General features: G+C 39.8%; 1 protein-coding gene across 4 annotated transcripts in view; it reads right to left on the bottom strand.

Moving 5' to 3' along the window:
• CEPT1 (choline/ethanolamine phosphotransferase 1) overlaps positions 1-14,632 on the bottom strand; it is a 45,838-nt gene that overhangs the window by 1,252 nt on the left and 29,954 nt on the right. For 3 of the 4 annotated variants that reach the window (XM_075910314.1, XM_075910315.1, XM_006115699.4), the window contains exons 5-8: positions 9,042-9,126; positions 3,890-4,021; positions 1,722-1,880; positions 1,231-1,356 (exon numbers count right to left, since the gene is read on the bottom strand). In XM_075910314.1, coding sequence (XP_075766429.1) covers positions 1,231-1,356; positions 1,722-1,880; positions 3,890-4,021; positions 9,042-9,126 — 502 coding nt within the window. The remainder of the gene's footprint in view (positions 1-1,230; positions 1,357-1,721; positions 1,881-3,889; positions 4,022-9,041; positions 9,127-14,632) is intronic. The other variant, XM_075910316.1, reaches the window with a different exon arrangement.

Raw genomic sequence — 14,632 nt, 5'->3', positions numbered from 1 at the left:
AAACTACCTCGTGGAACGAGGTGTACCGGTAGTTCGGAATAGGAAGCCTAGTCCGAACTACCTAGTTCGAGCCCCGTGTAGCCGCGCTGCACGGGGTTCGAACCAGCGGGGTTTTAAAAATGGCGGCTCCCCGCTTATGCAAATGAAGCCCGGGAAATTCAAATCCCGGGCTTCATTTGCAAGTGCGGTATGCCTACATTGCCCTCCTAGTTCGAACTAGGAGGGTAGTGTAGACATACCCAAGTTCTCTTGTCCTGATATTAAAAGGTATATTCCTATTTTTCTCAAAGCTTCGGGGTTTCTGCATTTTACAGGCTAGAACTTCAATCTACACTTCAATAAGAGAGAAATTGTAGCGATTGTAGAAAGCTTTTATAAGATGTCCCATGAGCTGTGGGTATTATTTTCAAGTGTGGATCTCTGATCTTAAATTTTCACAATGTTGTATTTGAATATATTTGAAAAAGTGTTTCATTGTATGGGAATAGTCAAGTTTCATGAGTGTAATTTATGCAGGCTGAGCCTTTATTTAACATACTAAGCTCCCAACTAAAACATATGTCCCAGTGAGCATCAAATGAACATACTGTGATTCCCAATTAGCTGAGCTTTTCCATTTCTTGCAGCTAGTACAGAAAGAAGTTCACAGCTGCTACACCTGCACAGAGTGCTTTAGAATGGCTATCTAGAGAGTGGAAGATTGATTTGACCTTGGTCTGGTTGGTTTTCAATGCTCTAATCAGGGAGAGACATAACTATGTAGCCAAGAGCTTCTCTGAGACACTGGTCCTGGTATCTATAGTTGCTCTGACACTGCATGAATTTCAGAAATTCCACCTGTGGATTTGTGCCTTATAGAGCTTTTGCTGTGGTGCACCCCAGAATGTGGAAATTATGTTCTTGCAAAAATATACTTAATCACATTTCTCCCCAATGGCTTCTAAACCTAGAACACGGCTCATTTGACATTGCTTCTACACCAGATTTGAGCCAAGTGAGGTCCATACGCCCAATCAAACCATGTCAAGTTAGCAAGAACCCTGTTTAAGGCAAGAAGGTTCCCAAATCCATGCTTCTTTGTTTGAATCATCTGTAGACAATTGGTGCTAACTGTGTACATGTGATCTGTGCACAATTAGCACAAACTCTGTGTGCATGTCGCAAATGTGAACAAACAGGCATATGGCACAAATGATCATTGATAGAAATAAAATACAATGACCTACTTACCAGGGCAATCCAAAGTACAATATACTCATCAATAAAGCTGTTAAAGTATTGGTCCAAGAACAAAAGTGCCGGACCTATGAATGCTGTATCATGCAGGTGCATTTCACTTTTGGTCATATGTGCAACCTATTAAAAACAAAACACACAAAAATATACTTTGGCCTAATGTTTTCAGCAGATTGACAGCATTGTTGTATAAAGTATTTTAATGAAACGAGACCAAAAAACATTGTAAATGTTAATTGCATGCTGTTGGTTCATTGTTTAGTGGGCTCTGAATTTCTCAAGAAAAACCATGTGCAGTAGGAACCAAATAGAACCACTACACAGTCATGGGATACACAGGAGCAGCAGGAAAGGAAGGGTGTGGCTAGTCAATGCAGAGAACGGATGTTCTGGGGAAGGCAGAAGTTTGAGAAACTACTGTATAAAGATCATCATACAATAAAAGGAAAAGATAAAGGAAAAGAATCAATGATTCAGACACTTACCACCAATTTGTTAGTTATCTTAGCTGATACAAAACCAAAAGTAAGTATATACAGGCAAGGATGCTTTTCAAAGAGCTGTACAGCAGATTTCTTGTAGATCATTGCAGCTAATATGATCACTGATCCAATATGAAGAAAAGGTGAAAGGACACTTGTTCCCTATAGTGAGGGAAGAAAATGTTAGTCTAATAAAAAGTGCTCTTAACTGAACAACGGATGCATGTTGGGTGCATGTTAGTTTAAATTAAGATGGGCCTGCTTGCATTCACTTATGCCAGTAGCGAATTGTGGTGAAATGTGAATGAGGGTGTCAGCTGATAATGTGGTTGGAGCCTTTGGTTTGAAGGTCTAGAACTGGTATGATTTATATGAAGCAAACATGTAGTTTCAGCTACAAAACAAAAATTGTGTGTGGAGGAAGGCTTCAAACTGCAAAAACAGTGCTGTTCTTATGTTCTAAAACTTCTACAACAGGCAGGAGATTATTCTGTTCTTAAATGACAGGGGACCAAACATATGAATTTCTGTATAATTGTGATATGTATTTTTGATAAGATATTTTTGTTTTATTAGATGTCAATGGTCAAAAGTAAAATAGAACTAAAAAGACTAGTCCAAATAACTTAACTGGCATGAACACACACAAACTCTTAAAAAGTTCACAGAACATCCCTCCCTCCCTGCAAGAAATCCTTTAAGACAGACATCTGACAAGGATATTTGATCCCTTCTGGAAGGTCAACAGCTTTCATATTCCAATCAAATGCAAAAGCGTGCATATCAGACAGGGAGTTTGGTTTGGAAAAAAATGCATGGATTCTAGTAGGTAAGATCTTGCAGAACATAACAGCCATAGTGGATCCGACCAATGGTCCATCTGGCCAAGTACCCTATCTTCCCAACAGCAAACAACATCAGGTGCTTCAGAGAGAATGAACAGAGCTGGCAATCATCAAGTGATCCTGTTTCTGGCAAAAACAGGCCAGGGACAATTGCTGCATCTCCAATCATGCTGGTTAATAGCTCATAGAGGATAGGTCCATCAAGGCTCTCTCCTCCTTTTTGGAACCCTGTTATAATGTTGGCACCAAAACATCTCTTGCCAATGAGTTCCACAGGTTAGCTTTGTGATGTGTGAAGAAGGGTTTTTTTGTTTTAAACCAGCTGCCTATTAATTTCACTGGGTGACCTCTAGTTCTTGTGTTATGTGAAGGGATTAATAACATTTCCTTATTCACTTTCTCCATACCAATTTTGTAGACCTCAATTATATCCCCCTCTTAAGTCATCTCTTTTCCAAAATGAAAAGCTCTACTCTTTTTTAATCTCTTTTCATACCAAAGGCATTTCATGACCCTAATCATTTTTGTTGTACTTCTCTGCACTTTTTCCAATTCTAATACATCTTGGATGGGACAACAAGATTTGCACACAGTATCCAAGATGTGGGAATATAATGGATTTATACAGAGGCATGATGACATTTTCTGTCTTATCTATCCCTTGCGCCTAATGGATCTTGTGGTAAATAGCTAAATTTAGACCCCATCATTTTGAATGTACTGTATATGTAGGACAAATTTCAAAGCAAGGAAGGGGATGTTATCATTGATCTATTTTTCCCCATCCTTTAAAAACCCTTTATCAGTCCCAAAAGCTACTATTTTCATTTAGACAACATTTACCCCTTTTTTCAAGCTAGTAAATTAAGTGAAAGCTAACTTTACACCAACAATATATTAAACTAACACACTTGAAAGAATATCAGTTTTCTATAAACAAGCACGGAAACTACAAAGTAGGGATATAAAAAAAGATCTTTAAAAAAATAACTGTACAGCCATTAAAAATCCTAGGTGGCCACATGGTTACAAGTACTGTGGGCTCTGCAGCATAAGCCTTATACTAAAGAGCCCACAGCACGGGGCTGCAGACGGCTTACGGACACCAGCTCCTGGCTGTCAGCCCCACTCCCGGGGAGCCAGCTGCACTGTGGGTTCTGCAGCAGCCGAGTCCCCAAAAGTGGGACTGGAAGCCAATATCTGAGGAGCCAGAAGAGAGAAGCTAATACTTATCTGTTAACTGATTACACTCTTATGTCTCTGCTGCAGAGCTCTTCAAAAAGAAAATAACACAATAGATTCATAAACACAGAACAAAGCACTCACAGCTATAGTCGATCCATTTTTGCCAACACCACCTGTGAAGATCACACCAAAATAGTTTGTGCAGGAGAATATGGTTCCTGCAACAGTACAAAGAGCTGGGAATATTTTCATTTGAATATTCAGCACTGGAATCTTGACAATAGAGAAATACAAAACATTAAAATATGCACAATTAATCTAAAACCATGTTTATCTATTTCAAATAAACTCAAACACTCCACTTTTCTAAGTCCACACTTGGTTTTCTTCTCTCCCGCAAAATCAATCAATTAAAGAAATTGGGGAAGAAGATGTATTTTCTCACCTAACATATTAGCAAGATTCACTGATCCATTTGCTTTTATTTAACTAACAGATGTACCCAGCATTGTTCAGGTCTTTAAGTAACAGATTTTGAGTGGTGGTTGTTGGTTTTTTTTGTTTTTAATAAAAAGGAAAATGTACATGCTTTCTGCAAATGATCATATTTTTCAAAAATGAAGAAGTTTGTATTAATAAAAGAAGGAAAGTGATTCAACACATTAGCTAGAGCTTGTTGATAGATAATATTTGTAGTTTTCCTGTTTTTTGCTGGAATAAAAGGGAGTGGAGTGCAGGAGAGTGAGCTGGGAGGACTGGGACTCAGGACAGGAGGTGCTGGAGTTAGGGTAGGTGGGGGGGGCTCAGAGTTTGGTGTGAGGGGGCCGTACACAAGTGAAAAAACCCCACCTTGCACACCAGAGCCTGGAGGGGTCCAGGCTAGTAGACTGTGTGCTCTAGTCCTGCAGGCTCCCCAATGCTGGGGAGGGAGCCACGAACATTGGGAGCTGGATCCAGGTGGGGACTTAGGTTCCCCAACCCTACTATATGCTTATTTCATATCAGAGGCTATGTGATTTCAAGTTGTTTTTACTTTAATATCTTGACTTGCACATCAAGACTGACTTTGAGGCTTTTCTAATGGATAATTCTTAGCACTTCTATCATGCTTTACAACTTCAGGGCACCGTGCAATCAGTCAGTCCACACAGACCCCCATGTTTGGTACTTTGTCACTTAGCACCATGTTAGAGAAAAACAGGAAGTGACTCACCCAAGTTCACACTGAATGTGTGGCTGGAGCGGGTATGAGAATTCAGTAGGTTCACAGCTTTTATTGAATTACAAGGTGCTGTTAGAAACTAATGTGGCCATGCTTTGCCCATATGGCGTTTACTGCTGATATCAACCAGATGACGAGTAACAGCACCTTACCCGATTGTGCTCTGGTATGCCACTTGAATAGGAAGCTCTAATTATACTCTTTTGAACCACCTCAGATACCCCTCCTATCCACTCTGCACTACTGCTCAAAGACAAAGTTCAGAAAGACAGTGAAACAGAAACAGAGCTCGCTGAACTGAAAAATTCAGTCACACACACACACACACACACACACACACACACACACACACACACACACAGTTACTCTGGTGCTGAAGAGCTTGTGCCATTCTTATTATATAGTCTGCCTGTGTTGCCATCTGTTTTTATAATGATGCTTTCTTCAGTGGAAGTATTTTAGAATGGAGTGATGGGATTGCATTTGTTTGTACACATGAGGAGGGAAGAATCGGAACAACATTTGGCCCATACTGGAATCTGGAAAGAGGAAGTTTCAGGATGCCACAGAGAAATGAGCTGCAAAAAAAGGTCACGAGGCCTTGTACAAAAATGGCAAAAAAAAAAAAAATTAAAAATTAAAAAAATCCAGAATTTATAATTCCCCAGTAGAGCAGCTCCAGGAACCATGGGTAATGACATCAGTGGAGGCTGTAACATGAGGAGACTATCGGTGTAGGGTGAGACTACATAATGATAAAAAGAAAGTTTGATTCCACCTGAGCCATATCTATATTATGGCTTCCACCACTATTAACACTGACGAAGCTGCAAGGTCCTATCTTTGCCAACGTATATGGATCCAGAATGATAGGAGATGAAGGCATGGACAAAGACCTCCACAGTGGTGGAGTGAAGGAAGTAAATATATGAAGTTAATGTTGAAAAGTTGACACAATCAGATTTGCAGATAAAGAAAAATGTGGGAAGAGTTCTGAGTCAAAGATTATGCAAAAGTTATAAACAGTGGAGGCAAATGGTTGGTGCGAGTCCAAGAAGGAAACAGAAGAGACACCGTTGTGCTTAACATTTCTGTCATTAAATAAATACACCCCCCCCCCAAAAAAAACCAACCCCTTCCCCCCCCCACACACAAACACTCAGAGGGGTAGCTGTGTTAGTCTAAGTTTAAAAACAAGTAGTCCCGTGGCACCTTAGGGCATGTCTGCACTGCAGCTTTATTTCAAAAATTTTGAGATGGCAGATTTCTTACTCTGACTTCTGTAACCCTCATTTAGTGAGGAATAAGGGAAGTCAAAAGAAGAGTTTTCTTCCTTCGACTTCCTGCTGTGCAGACAGAGCCAAAAGCCAAATTAAGCTATTTTGACTTCAGCTACACAATTGACCTTGTGTATCTTAATTTGACTTTTGCCCTGCATTGTAGACATGCCCCTAAAAATATATAGAATCATGAGCTTGTGGGTAAAACCCGATGCGGTGGTTTATGTGATTAGGTCCTGTGATGGTGTTATTGTATAATGTGTGGACAGAGGTGGCAACAGGGTTTGTTGTGGGGGGTGGGAGGGGAGGGTTCCTGGGTTAGTATCTGGAGGTGAGATGTGTACCTAATGGAAAGGATTTGCTTCAGGTTGGAGGGCTGTCTATAGGCGAAGATGGGCCCCATCTCCCAAGGCCTGAGAGAGAGTGAGGGATAGTTTTCAAGGATAGGTTAGAGATTGTCAATAATACACTGAAGGGGTTTAAGCTGAGGGGTGTTGCTGACGCCCAGTAGTGGTCTGTTATTTTCCTTGTTCAGTCTGTCTAAGTAGTTGACTTCTGGGTACTTGTCTGGCTCTGACAATCTGTTTCTGCAGTTCCCCAGGTGGGCATTTAAGTTTTAAGAATGCGTGAGAAAGATCTCTGTTTGAGCGATTGGAGCAAATCCGGTTGTGGCTTATGGTTTTGCAGCAGACAATGGATCATGTGAGGTGTCCTGGATGGAAACTAGAGGCATGTAGGTAAGAACAGCAGTCGGTAGGTTTCTGATATAAGGAGGTGTTTATATGACCATCGTTTATTTATACTGTTGTGTCAAGGAAGCGGATCTCTTGTGTGGACTGGCCCAGGTGGATGTTGATAGATGAGAGCTGAGGAAATGTTTGAGGTCAGCCATAAAATAGTTGGCATATTGTGAGGCCATGTGAGTGCCCATACCAGTGCCGCTGACTTGAAGGTATAATTGTCTTCAAATTGGAAATAGTTGGCGAGGACAAAGTCACATAGCTCAGCCACCAGGCACCATTGGAGATAGTGTTCCTGACAGCTCGTGGAATGTTGGTGTAAAGAGCTTCTGCATCCATGTTGGCCATGATGGTGTTTTCACTGATGCTCTGGAGTTTCCTCAGGAAGTCAGAAGGGTCTCTAAAATAGCTAGAAGTGCTGGTAGAAGAGAGTCTGAGGAGTGTGTCAACAAAGCCACACTGTTGTAAGGGTGTCAATGCTGAAATGATGGGATGTCCAGGATTTCCAGGTTTATGGATCTTGAGTAGCAGATAGAATTCTTTTGGTAGGCATTATAGGATTGTGTTTGTATAAATTTGGCTCCAAGCTCTAGCAAGGAGTTTCTTGAGCAGATGGTATAGTTTATTTTGGTATACCTCAGTGGGACCATAGAACTGGATGCCACATCTGGAGTATTGTCTCACCAAAGCCAAATAAAGAGGAATAATGACATCTCTGGATCTACTGGCAATGCTTCTTTTAATGCAACCAAATATGCCATTAGCCTTCTTGGCTACAAGGGCACATTGACAACTCATGTCCAACTTCTCATCCACTGTAATCCCCAGGTCCTTTTCTGCAGAACTGCTACTTAGCCAGTCAGTCCACAGCCTGTAACAATGCTTGGGATTCTTCCGTCCCAAGTGCAGGACTCTACACATGTCCTTGTTGAACCTCATCAGATTTCTTGTGGCTAAATCCTCCAATTTGTCTAAGTCACTCTGGACTCTAACCCTGCCCTCCAGCATATCTACCTCTCCCACTAGCTTAGCGTCATCTGCAAACTTGCTGAGGGTGCAAGCCATCCCCTCATCCAGGTCATTAATAAAGATGTACTGGTACCAGAACCGAACGTTGGGACACTCCGCTAGAAACCGACTGCCACCCTGACATCAAGCTGTTGATCACTACCCGCTGGGCCTGACCTTCCAGCCAGCTTTCTATCCATCTTACCGTCCATTTATCCAATCTACATTCCCTTAACTTGCTGGCAAGAATATTGTGGGAGACCGTATCGAAAGACTTGCTAAAGTCAAGGTATATCACATCCACTGACTTTCCCATATCCACATATTTAGTTGGGGTTGGTCCTGCTTCAAGCAAGGATTTGGACAAGATGACCTCCTGAGGTTTCTTCAAACCCTAATCTTCTGTGGTTCTATAACTTATACCTATGGTATAACTTTACCCAGTAAAATCAGCTGGGATCTGTATGGGTGCATGGATCAAATTACAGGATCAGGGTCATGGTTATTAAAAGTCATAAGGCAATTTTCACAAGGTAGAAAGTATTAACACCTGTCTTTTGACAAATTGCAATTATGGGGAGTTACATGCTGCATTCCAAAAATTCCTCCTGTAATTTCAATTTAATAAAGTATTCTTTTGTTTCTGACCTAAAATAGTTATATGTTGTTGATATCCATGTCAAACAATTCACCCAGAGATGCAGGTTTTCACTGGTGGACAAAGTAATTTTCTATTGGTAAATGTAAATGTGTAAAATGATTTGGGATCATTCTAGATTAATAGTACAGTATGGAAGGAAATGACTTTTTCGTGCTGTGCTGGTAAAACCAGAATGCACCATTATTGCCATTTGTTAGCTATGAAATTCATTCAAGTTCTTCCAGAACACGTCTTTTGATCTTATGGAAAAATGATATCTTTCCCTCCCAACAGAAACTGATATTCTAAATATGTTGCTCTTCCAGACGTATACCAGAGCAGAAAAGAAGCAGAATAATCAGAAATATACATTAACTTAATATACAATATGAGCAAAAATTACCATTGATTGCCAAAAAGGTGGTCCTCCAATCACTGCCAGTAAATGCATGATTATTATGAAGATTTGCACTTCAGTCACATCAATTCTGATTAGGTACAAAAAAGCCAAAAAAGCACAATTATTTGAAGCAAATTCAGGTCAGTTATTGCAAACTCAGCAGTTCTCCTCTATCATGCACAGTAAAGGTCTCAAAATACTGGGAAAAGATTAAGCAAGTATCAGTAATTGATTATGCAAATATATTTGAGCTTTGAGTAAAACCCATGCTGTAATGTGACTATTTGATAAATTTCACTGCTTAATAAAACCCATCTTGACAAAAGGAATAGTTGGAACTCATTTAAATTGACGTAAGTAGTTGAGGAATACAGAGGTTTAACCTTGCCCACCAAAAAAAGATACGGGGGAGGGGAGAGGGGAACAGGAGAAATTCCCCTTTAGACTCCCGTCATCTTATAAATTATATTATCTTGAAAAAGATCAAACTTGCAGCTAAAATACGCAAGCACTATAAAAATCACATGGAGTTTGTGCAAATGTAAACTGTACAAATTAACTGGACTGCTAAAGACAGCAGTTCACTAAGCAGCAAGAATACGAAATCATTTCTAGTTCTCAGTGTCCTCACTGAAGATGCTGGAAGGAGAGTCATGGAAAAGATTGCACTGAAGGAAGATAAGAATTTGCTTTAAGGATCCTGCAAAAGTCTCACTGAAGGCAAGAGAGCACAGATATCAATTCTGGAAAACAAGAAAGAATTAGGTAAAAAAAAAAATTTAGAAAATGGGGTCTTCTGTGGTATATAATATGAATAAGTTTATGAGGTTTCTAAGTGAATACTGTGACTTTTATGGTATACAATATGAATTAGTACATGCCTCTTATGGGAATACTGTGCCATCAGACTATAGAGATCAGCCAACAATGTACTTTAGTTGGAATTGTAAAATGCCTAAAAAAGGACTCCAAGATCAGCCAATGCACAGGTGTCACTTACATGACAAGTAAGTGACTGAGTATCAGAGAAGAATGTTTTCCATATTTTTAAACTAGCTACAGAAAATATAAAATCTGCATGCGTGGACTTGAATATATTAAATATTAGACCCCTGTGTTCCACTCCCACTTTCTAGAAGATCTGACTTAGTTTTGCAGAATATTATCTTATTTAAAAGAACTCCCTCCCAACCCATATTTCTTAGAATCAAAATGATATGAACAAGAGGTTCTTTATAAGGATGTGACTATACAGTTACTTTTGATACATATATATTTAATGACAAATGGAATGAATCAGGATGAAACGAATCTGAACAGCTGACCTTGCGTGTGGTGCTTTCAATAAGGGGGAATTAGATTCAGAAGCAGACTCAGGAGATTAAGCAGGTGGCAAAGATGATCCACTCAGTCTTGGATGGAGTTGGGTGTGCATCAGACAGCTTTTTTGCTCGATATATGAAGTAGCCTTTTGGAAGGGGAAGGGCCAGAAGTATAGAATTACTAAATAAAAATGGAGGGGGACTAAGTGCATTGTAACCTACACAATACAAGGTTAAGTAAACAGCACATTTAATACAGCGAACAAGCAATCTCCTCTAATCCTCACCACAAGTGCTGAAAAGGCATTCCGTATAGGCTCTCATGGCATCCTATGTAGAAATACATGTATAACTGCTAAATCTTACAGGAACTAGGCTCATACTTAGACCTCCCCTGATATGGCAGAGAGGCAGGGCGAATTTACTTACCAGTAATAGTATGTTTAATGTAGTCATCTCTCCTCTTATGGTGTAAGACCCCTATATCTGAGCTGTTGATTCCAGCTACCAGGAAACAGACTGCAAAAACACTAATGTCTCTATGGCACAGGTCCACTTCTTTCCCATTCAGTCAAGAGACTTCCTGAACAGCTTCCTAAGATGTGAAGCAAAGCTAGCAGAGATGAAGAGGAGAAGACTCCAACAAGCATAATTCCCTTTACTCTGTAATTCCATTAAATCTATTATGCCAGTTAATTTGTGAATCCAGAGTGGAACACAGGGCTACTACAAGAGTAGTATCCATATGGGTCACCTTTCAAGCTGACTTCAATGTGATTAACCCAGTGTGCAGACATATTAGCAACAAAGTGTGATAGTCACCAGAAGATCTGAAACCTCAGCCCTCATCCAAAACAGATGAAGTGTTTAACATGTGGCAGAAAAATCCTGAACAGCTGCAAACATCTGGGTTGTGCAAGAACAGCAAGCTACCATGTGCCTGAACATGTTTCTACATTAATGGCCTAAACAAAAAAAAACAAACAAAGCTTAGGGGCTGCACTGCATCCTCAATCAACATGCTCATTTGACTAGATGAATGGAAAGGATTTGGAACGCCTCTCCCAGGGGTATTTCTAGTACAACTTTTGCAGGAATCTGTTGTTGGTCTAATGAGATTCAATATGTTTATCAATGATTTGAAAGAAAATTGCAAGCCTATGCGTAGGCTATGGTTTTATAGAGTCTGCTTTTTTTTGTCTCTGTAGTGTTTTCCCACAGGCATTGCTAAAGTGACATACACTTAAAGCAAGGGCATGTGAAATGAGGTGTATGCTGATTGCACATAACATTATGAGAGCCATGTGCTCCCTTTGCATCCAATCAAACCATTGCTACGGTTCAACTGGCACATGCCACAAATTCTAGATACATAAACACTGAGGCTATGTCTACATTGCAGAGTTTTTGTGCAAAAACCCAAGGAGTGTCCACACCTCAAGCGTGTTTTTGCGCAAGTAAATCTACAGTAAAACAGCAGAACAGAGGGCTTTTTCCGGTGTAGGTAAACAGAGCTTATCCGAAAAAGCACAGGTGTTCTGATGGCCATTCATAGAATGGCCATCAGAGATTTCTTGTGCAAGAGTGTCCATGCAGTATGGACGCTCTCTTGCGCAAAAATGATGCACTTTGAGATGTGGACGCAAAAGACTTCTTGTGCAAAAACCCTGCAGTGTAGACGTAGCCAGACAGCAAAATTACCTTAACCTGGGAGACCCTCTTGGTTATGACAATCTTGTGGCCCGCTCACTAGTCTAGGTTGCCCCTCACTGATCTAGAAACAAAGAATGTGGATCATACACTCACAAGATGGAGGAATTTTGGAATGCAGTGACTGTGAAAGGGACTTGAGGATTACAGTGGAAACCAACTGAATATACTCTCCAATTCAATGTAATGACTAAGAGCTAACAATCCTTGTGCATAAGCAGGGCATTAGAGAGTCCGAGTACATCATCTCTATGTACAGCATTCGTGAGACCACTACTGAAATATTATGTCCAGTTTTGGTCCATCCTTTAAAAAGGATGTCAAAAATCTGGAAAAACAAATAGCCCTGTGGCACCTTAGAGACTAACAAAAATATATAGGATCATGAGCTTTTGTGGGTAAAGCACACTTCATCCTGTAGGAGGAACATTTTATCCTGCCTGGGCACTCAATGGACTTAAAAGTAGACATTCTTCTACATAGGAATTTCACAAGCCAGCTACAGAGAGTGCAGAATTGACCTTTACATGCAAATTTGACACCTGTTTCCCTTCACCTAAACAAAGACATGAACTGAATGGCTAATTATAAAACCAGCTCTCCCTAATTCAACACCTCATTGACATCAACAGTTAAGTATGGGACACTTTCAGCCCACTCAATTAGCCTCATTATCACCAACACAACAATTGATAGCTACATTTCCCCCCCCCTACTTTTTTGGCTATAAATTCGGAGAGTCTCCCTTTTCCCCCCCCACTCAAGTTCACCTGAAGAAGTGGATTTTGCCCATAAGAGCTCATGATACTAGATATATTCGTAAGACTTTCTGGGGCCACAGGACTATTCGTTTTTAAAGAAAAAAATAATTAAATAATTATTAGATATTTAGGAAATGCCATAATGAAGAACTCTTAGGTGCTAAAGATAAAATGTTAAAGTTTTCCAAGTAATCCTATGTCAGCTGCCCAGATAATATTGATTCTATAGGATTAAAGAGTAATCAAAGTCTATAAAGTATCTGCAAGATAAGAAGTGCTAATTATTATTAAGGAGCAATAAACTTCCTTGAACCACTGAAATATTTTTGAAAATCTGAAAGAACTGGGAATATACCAGTTGACTGCAGCAAGAAAAACATGGGCAGCAGCAGAAGCCTGATTAATCAAAGAACTAAAAAGCAGTATTAAGAACAATACTGTTCTGGCCTTAGGGGAAGATTGACTAGATCCATGATTCTTCAGCTGTTTTTGCAAACACTTTACTGGAGTTAACATTTCTATGCAATCTAAAAATTATATTTTTGGTCCTCCTGTCTGCAAAGGAAACTTTCCAAACATAAGATGCTTTAGCAATTAAACTAGAAAGCATTGGGTAATAAGTAATTCAGCACATGTTAGTAAGGAATATTCAGAAATACATTATATATTTTTAATTCAAAGAAATAGAAGTTTGTATGCACCAAATATAAGTATCATGAAAAGCAATAACCATTAAAATATATCCTATTTCATAGAATCATAGATCCTAGGTCTAGAAGAGACCTCAGGAGGTCATCGAGTCCACCCCCTGCCCAAAGCAGGACCAACCCTCACTAAATCATCCCAGCTAGGGCTTTGTCAAGCCAAGACTTAAAACCCTCTACGGATGGAGAGTCCCATTTATTACATAACAATCCAAGGAGATGTTTTGGTTTAAATCTAAAGACACAAAGATGAAAGAACAAAAACATGGGATTTGGAAGTCAGGGTCACAAGTGTAGAGAGGAGAAACTTTGGACCCAGAAAGGCTTTTCTACTTCTACCTTATATGACTATTGGTCAGACAGAAGATGATCTACTCTGGTCCAGAGGGCGTGACCCTATAGGTGGGAACCACAGGAGATGTGGGAGAGCAGCAAAAAGGAGGATGGGCACATTTCAGGGTTTGATTCTAGTTTTTTTCCTTTTGTCTTCCTTGTACTATTTTATTATTTCGCTAAATATAACAAAAACCACATAGAAAAAAGAAAGCCAACAGCACAAATACTAACACCAAAGTAAGAGGGCTCAGCAAAAGCTTCTTAACTAGGATATTTTCAGCACCCCAATCATTTTGGACCACTCTTCCACAAGAGTGACAGTTCTTTTGTCTGGTGCTTCCAGATTAGTAGAGTCATATCAGCTCAGCAGAAATAGTTTTTCACAGGATAAGGAAGAGGAAAAATGCACAAAAAATGAATCCTTGATAAATATGAAATGAAAAAAAAATTAACCACCCAAGACAAGACCCAATTCTAAAATAGATTTCTGTAATTGGGCAAGATCCTCAGCTAAAGTAAATCAGCTTAGTCCCATTAAAGACAACTTTTCATCTAGTACAGTGTACTTTTCACTCAGATCATAATCACACAGAATAAAAAGAAGAATTGCAATTAAACGTTTAGGCTCTCCAGAAACACAAGCCAATTAATTGCCTGTTTGCAATTCATATGCTGCAGTAATACCCAGAGGCCCCAAAGAAAGTCAGGCTTCCATCATGCAAGGCACTGTATAAACATAGACTCTGCCTTGAACTGCTCAC

Source organism: Pelodiscus sinensis, chromosome 27 (genome assembly GCF_049634645.1).
Source record: "Pelodiscus sinensis isolate JC-2024 chromosome 27, ASM4963464v1, whole genome shotgun sequence".
In the NCBI taxonomy this organism is placed as follows: Eukaryota; Metazoa; Chordata; order Testudines; family Trionychidae; genus Pelodiscus; species Pelodiscus sinensis.
Note: the sequence above shows the minus strand (reverse complement) of the source record. Positions and strands in the feature narration are given on the sequence as shown.